This window comes from Mustelus asterias, chromosome 26 (assembly GCF_964213995.1).
Source record: "Mustelus asterias chromosome 26, sMusAst1.hap1.1, whole genome shotgun sequence".
In the NCBI taxonomy this organism is placed as follows: Eukaryota; Metazoa; Chordata; class Chondrichthyes; order Carcharhiniformes; family Triakidae; genus Mustelus; species Mustelus asterias.
In genome coordinates, this window is record NC_135826.1 from 9,150,668 (window position 1) to 9,165,544 (window position 14,877).

The window sequence follows — 14,877 nt, forward strand, 5'->3', positions numbered from 1 at the left end:
AAGCTGATCGGATCAGGTGTATAAAAGCATTGCATATGCCACTGATTGGAAGGCAGATCAAGTTTGTAGGAAGTAAGGGTGTTTCAATGGCTTTAATTCAGTGTGGGAAACTGAAGGCGAGCTTTAATATTGTTAAATTTCTGCTAGATTGAGGCTTAGTTTTTTTAAAGTATGTTGTAGCTATTGTTCTGATAGGTACATTGTAGATCAGTTTGTTTAAATTTCTAGGCTGTAGTAGTTTTGGGGGATTGGAGTTGCAGTAAATTTGAGAAATGGTTGTCTCTTTCTTTCTAAGTAGATTTTTGCAGCTCATCATGGCATCAACAACAGCAAATGTTGCCAACACTACAGAGGGCCAGGAAAATGGAAGCCAACAGGTACAGCCTGTGTAGAGAGTATTAGCTTGTTTAATCAGTCAGTAAAGCTGTTTCTCTAAGTATAAGCATGTTAGCAAAATTGCAATGCTAGTTTCAGTAATACTCAATTCTTGACCTCCCCGAGGTGTATAAACTGACTGACTTCTGCCAAATTTTGATTCTATTGGTAGCCCCACAATCTTCTGCCTGATTACCCTCCCTATATTTATTTAAAAGAAATAATAAATGCAGCTGTGTAACTCACTAGCTTGTGCATTTGTCTTTGATTGGAGGTAACTTGGGATGATTGCAAGTCAGTTGATTTTTAACTAAGGAGGTGGTGTTGCCAGTGGACTGGTAATCCAAGGAATCTTCTGGAGACCTGAGTTTGAATCTTTCCATAGTAAAATGTCTGGAGTTAAGTCTTGTCAGTTAGATTCGGAGGTTTACAGCATGGAAACAGGCCCTTCAGCCCAACTTGTCCATGCTGTCTTTTCAACTAGGCTAGTCCCAATTGCCTGCATTTGGCCCATATCTCTCTATACCCATGTGACTGTCTAAATGCTTTTTTAAAAGACAACTTTACCCACTGCTACTACCTCTGGCAGCTTGTTGCAGACACTCACCACCCTCTGGAAAAAATTGCCCCTCTGGACCCTGTTGTATCTCTCCCCTCGCCTTAAACCTATGCCCACGAGTTTTGGTCTGCCCCACCTTTGGGGGGGGGGGAGAAGTGAGCCTTATCTATGCCCCTCGTTGTTTTATAGACCTCTAAGTCTCCTATGCTCCGGGGGGAAAAAAAGTCCCAGCCTCTCCTTGTGGCTCAAACCAAGGCCCAGTAGCATCCTAGTATATCTCGTGCAGTCTTTCTAGTTTTAATAATATCTTAATTGTTTTTTAAAACCCATCTTGTTCACTAATGTCCTTTTTTTGGGGAAGGAAATCTGCTGTTCTGGTCTACATCTGACTCCAGAGCCACAGCAACATAATTGACTCTAAATGCCCCTGGAGATGGGCAATAAATGCTGGCCAAGCCAGTGATGTGCCGTGCCTCCCCTCCCCTCCCCTCTCATTCCACAAATGTATTAAAAAGACTTATTTGATGTTTGCCTTGCTGTCAGAATTGAATAGTGGTGGTCCATGTTTTTGTAGAAGCCATTTTTCCAAGCAAAATCATCTGTTTTCAAATCCTGGCTAGATTTCTGCTAAATGGTCATCATTAATGGAGGCCAAAGCTAATTTTTTTGAACAACCCTATATTTCAGAATGTGGTTGATCGAGTGACGAGTCTGCCACTTGTGAGCTCTGCATGTGAGCAAGTATCTGCTGCATATGTGAGCACCAAGGAGAGCTCTCCTGCTGTGAAGGCCATCTGTGATATGGCTGAGCAGGGAGTGAAGACCATCTCTGCTGTGGCTGGTGCTAAACCAATTCTCAACAAGCTGGAACCTCAAAGTAAGATGAGTCGGGGTTTTGGAAATACTAGGCTTGCTGTCCAAATATTGCAGCACAAAGTGGTACAGTGAGTGTGCAGTTGCTAATGCCTGCATTCTCTTGTAACTATTTTAGGATGTTTCTAACAAGTAAAGCTACTGGACAGTTTTGAGAAATCTAGTGTTAACTACCTGGTCATGACTGCAACCGAGTAGACTTGATGGGTCAGCTGCCTGTCAATATTTTGTATGTTTCTGGGTACACCTTGCTTAAGTAAAGTAGACTGTTTAAAGTCACTAGTTCTTGGCTCTAGATATATCATGTGATTCATGGGCAGCACTCTTGGCCAAATTGCGAGCTAGCATGGAAGACTATTATTCCTTCCTGATCCAAGAGCAATATAATAACACCATTGATCATGTTCTACGTTCAGTTGCAGTAGCTAATGAATATGCCTGCAAAGGCTTGGATAAGTTGGAGGAGAAACTTCCAATCCTTCATCAAGCTACCGATCAGGTTAGTGCTATGATTCACCAGAGGGAAAATACTCCCCATAAGGAGCTGACAATGTTAGTCTCAATTCACTATTTTAGTATCATTCTATATTTAGATACTATTAATGTTAAATCTACCTGTGTTTATTAGCTTCTAGTCTTTTGAAGGATAGCAAGTGCCCCTGGTCCCAAGCCATCTTGGCTTCTAGTAAAAGATGGCGCCTCTACTGTAAACATAAAGGTTCTGGAATTTTGCCTGAGATGACAAATGCTCTTTGTAATCTAAGGGAAAGTAAACTTGTTGACCTCTTGCAGGTCCTTGCTGAAACCAAGGAGCTTGTGACATCTAAGATGACTGATGTTAAAGAATCGGTGATGGGGGTTGTTGACATGACGACCACTGCAGTGCAAGGCAACCTGGAAAAAACTAAAGCTGCTGTGGGTCAACTTGTGGCTACTGGTGTGGATACCTCTTTCCTCAAATCTGAGGAGCTGGTTGATTACTACCTTCCTATGACCAAAGAAGAACTAGGTAATATAACGGTTATATAAATGTTGTCTATTGGCTTCAGTGAGCCTAATGCCAGATTGAAAACTGATCTAATAAATATACATTTTCCAGAAACCCTTGGGGCAGCCCTTTGGGTTTTCTGCTGTCCCTTCTATTGGCTTTACAATATCCTACTAGCTGAAATTGCAGGTGGGAGAAAAGTAGTTACTGCAGCCTGAGATGTTCACTTTTCTTTCAGCTAAAGTGGCTGCTTCCACTGAAGGCTCTGCCTCTGCAGCAGCACAAGAGCAGAGTTATTATGTACGTTTGGGATCTTTATCATCTAAAGTTCGTAATCGTGCATACCAGTATTCCATCACCAAGATGCATAGAGCTAAGCAGAATGGCCAGGAGACCCTTTCTCATCTCCACAATCTTGTAAACCTGGTAAGGAAACAACAGATTTCTGGATGCTGTATTGGCTGTACTCTTCAGATCAATATTGTGAAGCAATCAATTTCTGTTTCTAGTCTCCAACCCTGGATATGTTTGCTTTTATGATTCCTGACAGCTTCCCCCGCACCCCCCCCCCCCCACCCCACTGGAAATGTTCACATCTTCGCAAAATTTACTTAGTCACTAAGCACACTTCACCCCCTAGAATACTTTTGACATTAATTCACTTTATTCTCTATATAAATTGTGCTGTTTTAGATTGAGATGGCAAAAAGAAGCACTGAATCTGCACACCTAAAACTTGAGGATGTTCGAGCAACTTTAAATCCGATCCTGTCTGAATGGAGAAAGCAGCAACCTGAGCAAGGCCGAGCAAAAGAGGAACTATCTGAAAAATCTGAAGTAAGTGCCCCAGTATACAGTCTGCCATAATGTGTCCACTTCCATCCCCCTCCATCACTCAGCATTCACTTTTTTGTGAAGAAATGATATTCCTACCTGCAACTGCGTCTGTTGGGCACCACAGGGGTTGGGGTGCGTTATTGACCCTGACAATCACATTTTAATTTGATGTTTTTAAGTTTCCTTTCTACTTTGATTTCTGTTCGGGCTGTTTTTCTCTTCTTCTCCCCCCCCCCCCCCCCTCCTCCTTTTGGGGAGCTGCCCCTTTTTGCTTTGTCCTGACTTAATCTGAGTTTGTTTATTTGGTTTCCTCTAAAGAGGACAATTGCCTACCTATGACCTGTTCATCCTTAACTCTTGCTATGACACTCACCCCTACCTGTGACATTTCACCCCTTGGAATCTATCTAACTGATTGGAATTTTCTTTAGAGCACTAGAAGCAAAAAGACATCCTCAGAATTTCCTGTCTTAAATGAATGACCCCTTTGCCAGAGCTCTAAATTGCCCACAGAACATTCTCCCACATATCCAACGTTTTTTTTCTGATCGATGTTAAGTCAACTGGTCTGTACTTGTTTTGTCTCCTTTCCTGCTCAAATTTCCTGAAATGCCTTGGGACCCATTCTGCTCCATCATAAACTAGACAAAATTCAATAGTATACCTTTGCCATCATTGATTTATTGTACCATATATTAGGCATTAACTGACTTAAATGATCTCAGACCTTTATACCTGACTTTTCTGACAACTTCAAAATTCCTAAATTATAAATGCAAACAATTTTAGTATTTTCTGTTCCCTTCTGCTTGCCAATGGACAAATACTGGCTGAAATGGGTCTGGACTAAACTAGTTTTCTTTATTCCAGCAAATTGAATCTGAAACACTGGCTGTGACTCAGAATTTCTCTGATCAACTCCAAACCATCTGCCGAACGCTGGCTTCAAATGTTCGTGGTTTGCCTCAGAATATTGAGGATCAAGTGCAGCATGTGTGTAAACTGGCACAAGAGATCTACAGCACTCTTTCGTCAGCCACCTCTTTCCAAGATCTCTCCACACAATTCCTGACCCAGAGTAAAGAGCAAATGCTGAAGATCCGTGAGGGACTGGATGGGGTGATGGATTACCTGCTTCACACCATCCCTCTTAACTGGCTGGTGGGACCCTTCATCCCCCAGGTCACTGAAGATCAGGAGCATCTGGGTTCAACTGAAATGCAGTAATCTGCTATTGATGTAACTTAATAGGTTGTGGAGTTTCACTGCTCATCTAAATTATTTGTTACCACTTATTGTAGAACACACTTGTATCTTGAGCCATAAATGCTGCCTTTAATTAGTGGTGACAACTTGGAATGTATTTTTGTAATAAACAATTGCATATTTAAAACCAATTCAGCACTGACTGTTATTTGCACTGGTAGCAGCCTATGTTGGCCACAAGATCTTGAAGGTTGCTTGCACTCCCAAATATTCAGTGGGTGGGGGGATTTGTCGTGTGTGTATATAACTGTTGTCCTATTTTGCTTTAGTACCATCTTTCCTACAGGATAATCAACTAATACAAACCTTGCATAACATTTTAGCTCAGTACACAAATTTGAGGTTCACTCCCTAAATTAGTGTAAATGCTTGGCTGAAGACTTGAACATCCACATTGTAGAATTTAGATTGAGCTGGGGAGAGAATACCTTCAGGCAGTACCACTGAGTTTTGAGACACAAACTGTCATAGCACAACTAACTAGACAATAGAATTGATACAAAAACAATGTTGGAAAATCTCAACAGGTCTGTGGGGAGAGAATAGCATTCTGGTCCATTAAAGACCAAAAAGTGGACAAGGACAGATGTGGGAATGGTTCATGAATCCAGCCTTCTCCAAGGGGGGGTCAAGTGTCCTGTGTGTAACTAGCCTCAAGATTATAATTATTGCCTTGTGCATGAGTGCACAAATGTTCCTTTGCCCTCCTTGGGGAGGACTGCGTGTCTAATACTAAGTCATTAGCTTAGTCTGAGATCACTGAAGGGAGCCAAAGGTTGTCTAATTTAGCGAAGTATATTTGGGTTTTGTCCAGTTTTTTTTTAGTACTATGGGTTATTTCAGGTGCTGAGAGATGGCACTTCTGCCAGAGAGTAGTGTAGTCCTAGGCCTCATGTGTACATTCAGTGAAGCATAATTAAAAATTTTAGCAACCTATATTTGAAGAATTTGACACTGACCCAGTAGAAAGTCTGTTTGGAAATGATCCTGCACCCTGTTCTATTTTTGCACTTAACCACAGGACTGGCACAAGTTGAGGGGGCGAAACCACATGCCAAAGATTTGTTCAGCTTGTACATGATAGCTACCAGTTGGCAGTTCTGTAAATAGAAACCTGATTCACTTAGAGCTGTAAAATTCATTTGGTAGCTGTGCTGTATGCAATCTTTGCCTTAACTGTTCATTCAAAGCACAATCTCTTTAAACAGGGATTTAAAAGTAGCAGCTGTTTCCTACATTGGTAATTGCAGCTGATAAACATTATCTCTATCAAGAGAAATGGAGAGACAGCCCTGCTCTTGGATCTTTCATGGTTATTTAACAAGCAGGTAGTTTTGAACAACTGAGGTCAACACGTGTGCACATTACAGCAATGCACTCCCTCCTTATTCAAGTTCTGGAGTAAAGCTTTAACTTAGCTTCCTGTCACAAACAACCCTGATGTTACAGGTATGGGTGTCCCAAATTGAAAGTTGTTTGGGGTGGTGCATAATCTTTTTGGAATATTGAGATGTGTAAAAGCCCAGTGAGGAACCAGTCCAATCATTGCATAAATTATTAAAGAATATTTATTAACTGGGAAACATGCACCACAAAAGGGATTAGATACTCAAGACACAGGTACATGAATAACAAAACACATAGTTTATGTATGTTCCAAAATATATCTACAATCCTGAACTCACTATGACTTCCCTTTCCTAGATGTCCAAATTAAATCATTCTATAGTTACCATACAATACAGGGCCGATGATCCAAGTTGGGAAATGTCTTTTCCTCATTCAACAAAGATATTTAAAACTGCCTTCATTCAGTTTTCTGCAATATCCTGACTCTAAGATGGGGATACAACACTATAACATCTCAGAAGTAAACAATATCACAGGACCCTTTGGCTGTGAAATGGGTCCTAGTCTCCTGGCTGAGTGCCGGACTGGCTTCTGGCTGTGAGGTGTAGACTGGCCTGTCTGCTTCTGAGGTAAGATGGAAGTTTGGTGGTGGGTGGGGGGGCCTTGGGGGGTCTACCTGTTACTGTTTCCCCTTTCGTTATTTCAAACTCAAGGGTTGGCTGTCTACAGATCTCAAATTGTTCCCTTTTGTGGAGTTAAGCATTTCTATAGCCCTGAGTGATCCAGTTTTTTAGGTAATCCTGTTTCTGCCTGGGGAACTTAACGTTTCTATAGCAGTCATCTAAGTAATCTGTTTCTACTCCTAGAGCAATTCACAACTGATCATCTTTAGATGCTCTCATGCCTTTGGAATGCACTTTCAGAGGCTTGCCTGCCCCTGGAAATGCTGGCTGTTACTGTTGTTAGGCAGATTTATATCTTTCAGGCCTTTTTAAATTCTTGTTCCTGTTGCTAGGCAGATCCCTGGCATTCCAAACAATAATGTTACCAACTAGATTTGAGAGGAACGGATGCACAACTAAACCTTGAGACAAAGTTTGTTCAAGTAAAATTTTACACTTGAAGGCAATGAGAGAGAGAAGATTTCCGAACCAAAGAAGTTTGAGTACTGAATTAACCTTTATATCATCACATATGTTAATGACATTAAGGCAATGATGGCATTTAGAATCACCCCAGGTCAAATGGCAACAACTCTCGAGCAGTATGGCTCTGAAAGGGTCAATATAGTTGTTGAGGACACAAGGATTACAGTTGCCCAATGATGACTATTAAACCAAATATCCAGTGCTAGTTATTTTACAGAACTTCAATTCCCATCAGTAAATTTTAACTCAACTATAGAGGATTGAGCACATTCATCTGTTTTGTGTATTGGATCCTAATATACTAACTCTTAATCTGCTAAAATCTAAAGATTTCTCTCCCGCTCGCTCAATGCGCTGCTACCAAACCTTATTTTCAGCTAAACTGTGTGCACAATGCAGGAGTGGAATTTGAGTTTAACATCATTATAAATTTTTATGACAGTATGTGCTTCTATTTGTGGGAACACAAAGATCAAACTTAAAAGCGGGTTTTTTTTAGCTATTATCTCACAATCCTAGCAGTTTTGCAAGGTAGTAGAATAAGTATTTAACTTTGCTGCCTTGGTCCAAAGTGCTGGGTGGCAGGTGAAGCAACAGTGACTATCAGATGACAACTTTTTCAATCCCTGAAGGATTTAAAAAAGCATTACGTTAGCTACATTTAAACTGCATTTAAACTTGGGTGGCATGGTGGCATAGTGGTTAGCACTGCTACCTCACAGCGCCAGGGACCTGGATTCGATTCCCGGCTTAAGTCACTGTCTGTATGGAGTCTGCACGTTCTCACCATGTCTGCGTGGGTTTCCTCCGTGTGCCCCGGTTTCCTCCCACAGTCTGAAAGATGTGCTGGTTGGGTGCATTGGCCATGGTAAATTCTCCCTCAGTGTGTCCGAACAGGCACCGGAGTGTGGCGAGTTGGGGAATTTCACAGTAACTTCACTGCAGTGTTAATGTAAGCCTACCTGTGACTAATAAATAAAACTTTAAATAAACACACATTATGCGTGAATGTGTATCATCTTTGATTGTACTGTTGGACCTGCCCATATTGTATTTTAATTTCATAGAAAACAACTGAGTTGCCTCGCAATTGTTCAGTAATGTATCTTAAAACAAGGAATTCAATGCATCAACAGGAATGAATTATAGAATCATAGAATTCCTACAGTGCAGAAGGAGGCCATTCAGCCCATTAAGCCTGCACTGACAACAATCCCACCCAGGCCCTATCCCTGTAACCCCATGTATTTACAGTGCTCATCCCCCTGACACTAATGGGCAATTTAGCATGGTCAATCAACCTAACCCACACATTTTTGGAGTGTGGAAGGAAACCGGAGCACCCAGAGGAAACCCACGCAGACATGGAGAGAATGTGCAGATCCACACAGACCCAAACCAGGAATTGAACCTGGGTCCCTGGCACTGTGAGGCAGGAGTGCTAACCACTGTGCCATCGTGCCACCCTAAAGTGGAACTGGTCAAGAGCCTCAAGTTTCTAGGTGTCCAGATCACTAACAACCTGTCCTGGTCCCTCCATGCCGAAGCTACAGTTAAGAAAGCCCACCAATGACTCTACTTTCTCAGGAAGCTTGTGACACTAATAAATAAACTTTAAACTGTTAACTAGCAATGTAGACAGGAGATAGGCCAATGTCACTGCTGCTTATTTTTTTATTAAACTGAGGCATACCGATCAGTGTCCTCGACTTTACTAAATACTTTAGCCATATCCTTTGACTCCCGACCCACAGTATTCAAACCAGCATCCATTAAATGGCTGCTGGTTACACCGCCTACATTTCTGGCAGAAGGGCGAGATTAGAGAACATTCGTGTAAGAAGTAACGTTGCCTTCATTAGAGCATCATTCAATGTGTACAGTTCTGGTCACCCTAAATAAAGAAAGGATATTATAAACTAGAAAGAATGCACAAAAGATTTACTAGGATGCTACCTGGATTTGATGGTTTGAGTTATAAGGAGGGGCTGGATAGACTGGGACTTTTTTCTCTGGAGCGTAGAAGGCTGAGGGGTGATCTTATAGAGATCTACAAAATAATGAGAGGCACAGATCAGCTTGAGAGTCAATATATTTTCTCAAAGGTAGGGGAGTCTAAAACTAGAGGGCATAGGTTTAAGGTGAGAGGAGGGGGGGATACAAAAGTGTCCAGAGGGGCAATTTTTTCACACAGCGGGTGGTGAGTGTCTGGAACAAGCTGCCAGAGGTAGTAGTAGAGGCAGGTACAATTTTGTCTTTTAAAAAGCATTTAGACAGTTACATGGGTAAAATGGGTATAGAGGGATATGGGCCAAATGTGGGCAATTGGGACTAGCTTAGGGGTTTAAAAAAAAAGGGCAGCATGGACATATTGGGCCGAAGGGCCTGTTTCCATGCTGTAAACCTCTATGATTCTATGACTCTAATGCTTGCTGTGTAGCGAATAGCTAACCTAACTTTAAGGCCAGGAATCTTTTGGTACAGATTTTGTGCCAGTTCCTGTTTTGCACTTGATGGGCACACTGGGTATCACTTGGCAGAATGCTTCAAGTAAGCATGTGCCCTCTGCATAATTAAGTACATTGAACAGCTGCGCCTGCATTATTGGCAACAGTTTTAAATTGGCCTTTTACATAGGAATTTGTTGTTGAGTCCAGAACCCCTGGCCTGTCTCTGGCTTCAGGCCAAATAATTATAGCAACAAGGGCAATCTAAATTTAAACATGTCTCTAGAACTCTGCTATCAATCCAACCCACTAGATATTTCACACACTGATGCAGCATAGGGAATGGCTGTGCAGGATTCATTGTGCTCTTGCTGCTGCTAATAGTGTAGCTATCCAATTAACACCAATTTCTGCACATAGCCCTTTCTTTAAAAAATCCCTTCAACTATTAATCCAATGCTACTATTGAATTTGATTCCTCCACCTTTCAGGTAGTGGATTATCTCACTGTTTATTTTTTTTTAAGCTTGCCTCGTGTTGCCTCTTGTTCAACAATCAAAGTAAATCGGCGTTCTCTGGTTGCTGACTTTAACTGAAAACAGTTTTGCTTTGTTTACTTCATCAAAACCCTGAGGGTGGAATTTTCCAGACCTAAGTTTAAGTTTATTTATTAGTGTCACAAGTAGGCTTACATTAACACTGCAATGAAGTTACTGTGAAAACCCCCTACTCACCACACTCCAGCGCCTGTATATTGAGGGAGAATTTACCATGGCCAATGCACCTAGCCAGCACATCTTTCAGACTGGGAGAAAACCAGAGCATCGGGAGGAAACCCATGCAGACACAGGGAGAACATGCAAACTCCACACAGACAGTGACCCAAGCCAGGAATCGAACCAAGGTCCCTGGCGCTGTGAGGCAGTGTTGTGAGGCAGCAGTGCTAACCATTGTGCCACAAACCCCCAGTTCTCTGGCAGTTGGGCAGACGAGCTGTACAAAATGCCATTGACTTCAGTGAGACTGGAAGATCATGCTGGCAGCTAACGGTGAGCCGTCCCTGTCATTGGAAAACATGCTGCAAGGGCCGGGGGGGCAGAAAATACCTGGCCTCTGTGATTTTGAGTACCTCTATCAAATCTCTAAACCTCTAAACATGACTTAAGTGAAATGGATGTTTTCCAAGGAGAACCACCCACATCCATTTCACTTAAGTCCTTCATCCCTGGTTACATTCCAGTAAATCTTTTCTGCACTCTCTTCATGGCCTCAACACTCTTCCTAATGGGACTGGCCCAGAATTGAACCATCTGAGATTTAACCAATTTTTAAAAAATTCTTTCATGGGATGTGGGCATCACTGGCGCAGCCAGCATTTATTAAACGAGTGTCTCACAGCCATTTCAGAGGGCATTGCTGTGGGTCTGGAGTCACATGTAGGCCTGACCAGGTAAGGACAGCAGATTTCCTTCCCTAAAGGACATTATTTTAAAAAGGTTTAGCTAAATTGCAATTGTACTCTTTCTAAATTAAAGTCAAAGACTCCATGTGCTTTTTTTGAAATCTTAACTTGTCCTTTCACCTTCAAAGGTTTGTGTATGTGCATCCCTAGCTGAGTCTGTCCTTTACTGCATCCTCTTTAGAATTATCATCTTAGTTTATGTTGCCTCTCTGCATCTTTCCGCTCAAAGTGCACCACTTCACACCAATTTTCATATGTTGATGTCCTTCTTGAGTCTTACTGTCTGCTTCATCGCTTATTATACTTAGTGTGTTTTGTATCGTCTGCACATATTTTTTAAAGATTCAGAGTTACAGATCATCACAACATGTAGTAAACATCGAAACCAACCTTCATGGAGTCTTTTATGCAGTTGCTGCCACTCCCTTTAATTAGTTGAATCTCTTTCCCTGGTTGACACTAGTGTGTTAGAGCCGGTTACAATGAGTGACTGGGCTACTCCCATCGTACCTGTCAAGAAACCAGATGTTTCAGTTTGTATTTGTGGTGATTTTAAAACAACCATAAATCCAGTGCTGTGTACAGATCAATATCCGCTTCCTTCAATTGGGGATTTGTTTGCTGGGTTATCAGGTGGGCCGAAACTCAGCACGACGGATCTTTTACAAGCATACTTACAGATGAATGTAGCTGCTGAATCTCAATCATTGCTTACCAGCATTACTCATAACGGTTTATTTCATTATAAAAGATTGTCTTTTGGAATAACATCTGCACCAGCCCTATTCCAAAGATTGATGGATCAGAATATGGATGATATTCTAACTACAGGGTCTAGTGAACAGGAGCACTTGAGTATTAAGTTTTTAAAATTTGCTTATTAGTATCACAAGTAGTCTTACATTAACGCTGCAATGAAGTTACTGTGAAAATCCCCTAGTCGCCAAACTTTGGCGCCTGTTCGGGTACACTGAGGGATAATGTAGCATGGCCAATGCACCTAACCAGCACGTCTTTCAAACTGTGGGAGGAAACCAGAGCACCCGGAGGAAACCCACGCAGACATGGGAGAATGTGCAAACTCCTCACAGACAGTGACCCAAGCCGGGAATCAAACCCAGGTCCCTGGCATTGTAAGGCAGCAGTGCTAAACACTGTGCCACCAAGCTACCCACGGTGAATATAGAATATATAGAATATAGAATAATATTTAATATAGAAGAAACATGAGAACATCTTCATGCACATGGTCTGCGTATCAAGAAAAAAAAGATATTTTTCCAGACTTCAGTCCAGTATTTAAGTTACATTATTGATAGTAAAGGCCTTCATAAAGCACCTAAAAAGACGGACATTATTTGAGAAGCACCACATCTGATGAATGTGGTGCAATTGAGGTCCTTTCTAGCATTAGTAAGTTATTATGGTAAGTTTGTTCCTAACTTAACTACATTATTGAAGCTCTTACATAATTTACTGTGTGTGAAACAGTCATGGGACTGGACAACAGACTGTGAAAAAGCAAACAAGGATGTCAAAGATTCTTTGCAGAAGTCTGAAGTATTGGTTCATTTTAATCTGAGGCTACCAAACTGCTTGCTTGTGCTGCTTCATCTTATGGAGTGGGGCAGTCATTTCACAAATGTGCCTTCAGGAGAAGAACAACCAATAGCTTTTGCTTTTCGTACTCTGACTAGTGCTGAATCTAACTATGCTCAGCTAGAAAAAGAAGCATTTAGTATAATTTTTGGCTTACAAAGGTTTCATCATTTATATGGTCATCATTTCACAATATTGACTAATCATTGGCCCTTAAGTACTATTTTTGGGCCATATAAAGGCATACCTTCGTTAACTGCGAGTCGATTACAAAGATGATCACTTACCTGCATATTCCTACCATACAAAGTATCACCAATCAGAGTGTCATGCTAATACCGATACGTTATTATGCTTACCTTTACCTATTGAGCACACGCCACCAACTAGTTTTGCTAATATTCTTCATTTTTCGCTAGTAGATCATTTGCCTGTGACAGCTTCTCACATTTAGACACATTCCAGCAATGATTCCATGATGGAGAAGGTGATGGATATGGTATTGAAAGGAACGATAGCTGGAACACATCATCTGCACCCTGATTTGAAACCATGTGTGTAAGAAAGTTTGAGTTGACCATCCAAGGTGGGTGTCTATTGTGGGGAAACCGAGTGATCGTTCTTCCTAGTCTACATGGAAGAGTTCTTGAACAACTACATGAAGGACATCCTGGTATAGTCTGGATGAAGGAATTAGCACACAGTTATTTTTGGTGGCCAGGTCTGGATGCTCAGATTGAATAGTGGGAGAGTGTCAATCCTTTCCATGTATAAGAAATACACCATCATTTCCTCCTTTACACCCTTGGAAGTGGCCTGAAATGCCATGGCAACAATTCAAGGGTTGCATATTTTTAGTCATAATTGATGCACAATCAAAGTGGCCAGGAGTTGTCATCATGAGATTTGGTAAACCAGAATAGATTGTTAGGGATATTGGTTCACAGTTTAAGTCAAAAGAGTTTGAGGATTATTTCAAAATAAATGATATGCAGCATATAAAATCTGCACCTTCTTCTCCATCAACCAACACATTAGCTGATTCCTACAATGCTTGAAACATTATTTTAAAATGTCAAAAGAGCAAGGTCCGTGATCACACTGTGTGAATAGCTTTTTGGAATCTTGTAGAAACACTACTCATGTGACTACCCAAAGTTCACCTGCATTACTACTCTTAAAGAGAGAATTGTGAACTATGTTTCATTTGTTATTACCTCCATAAACTTCACAGATAAGTGGAGAGACAACAACAATCTCAAGTTGCTAGACGAGAAGTGAGGGCAAAGCAACATTTCAACAAAGAGATTATGTGTTGGTGGGTAATTATGCCATGTGTGAGAAATGGGTACCAGCCATAGTTTTAGCAAAAACAGTCCAATTTCTTACACGGTTCAAACCGAAGGTAAACTAGTTTAGTGACGCTGTGCTGTCCAATTGTTGTCCTCTTGAAATGATTTCTCAGAATCATTTCCAGGAGTGCCGACATCTTAGTCCCTAGTGTTGTGAATGCTATTCAGAAGACTCAGCTGAATCTGAGTTGCCTGATGATTGAGTCATTGAGAATTATAAAATCATAGAATCCTACAGTACAGAAGGAAGCTATCCAGCCGATTGAGTCTGCACCGACCACAATCCCATCCAGGCCTTATCCACATAACCCCATGCATTTACCATAGCTAGTCCCCTGATACTAAGGGCAATTTAGAATGGCCAATCTACCTAACCCGCACATCTTTGGACTGTGGAGGAAGCTGGAGCACTTGGAGGAAACCCCGCAGTCACGGGGAAAATGTGCAAACTCCACACAGACAGTGGCCCAAGCCAGGAATTGAACCCGGGTCCCTGACGCTTTGAGGCAGCAGCGCTAACTACTGTGCCACCGTGCCGCCCTTGCCTTAGTTACTATACCAATTGAGAATCTGTTCCAAGAGAAGTGTGTACTGATATTACAAATCATACCTCTAGGGCCA

The 14,877-nt window shown here is 41.5% G+C and overlaps 1 protein-coding gene across 1 annotated transcript; it reads left to right on the plus strand.

Annotated features, from left to right (window-relative positions):
- Positions 1–314: 314 nt before the first annotated feature.
- On the plus strand, positions 315–4,859 carry LOC144479385 (perilipin-2-like). Its single transcript, XM_078198006.1, has 7 exons — positions 315–377; positions 1,622–1,811; positions 2,224–2,306; positions 2,600–2,816; positions 3,034–3,221; positions 3,489–3,632; positions 4,503–4,859. Exons 1-7 carry the CDS (start codon positions 315–317, stop codon positions 4,857–4,859), a joined length of 1,242 nt encoding a protein of 413 aa, XP_078054132.1.
- The last annotated feature ends 10,018 nt before the right edge of the window (positions 4,860–14,877 follow it).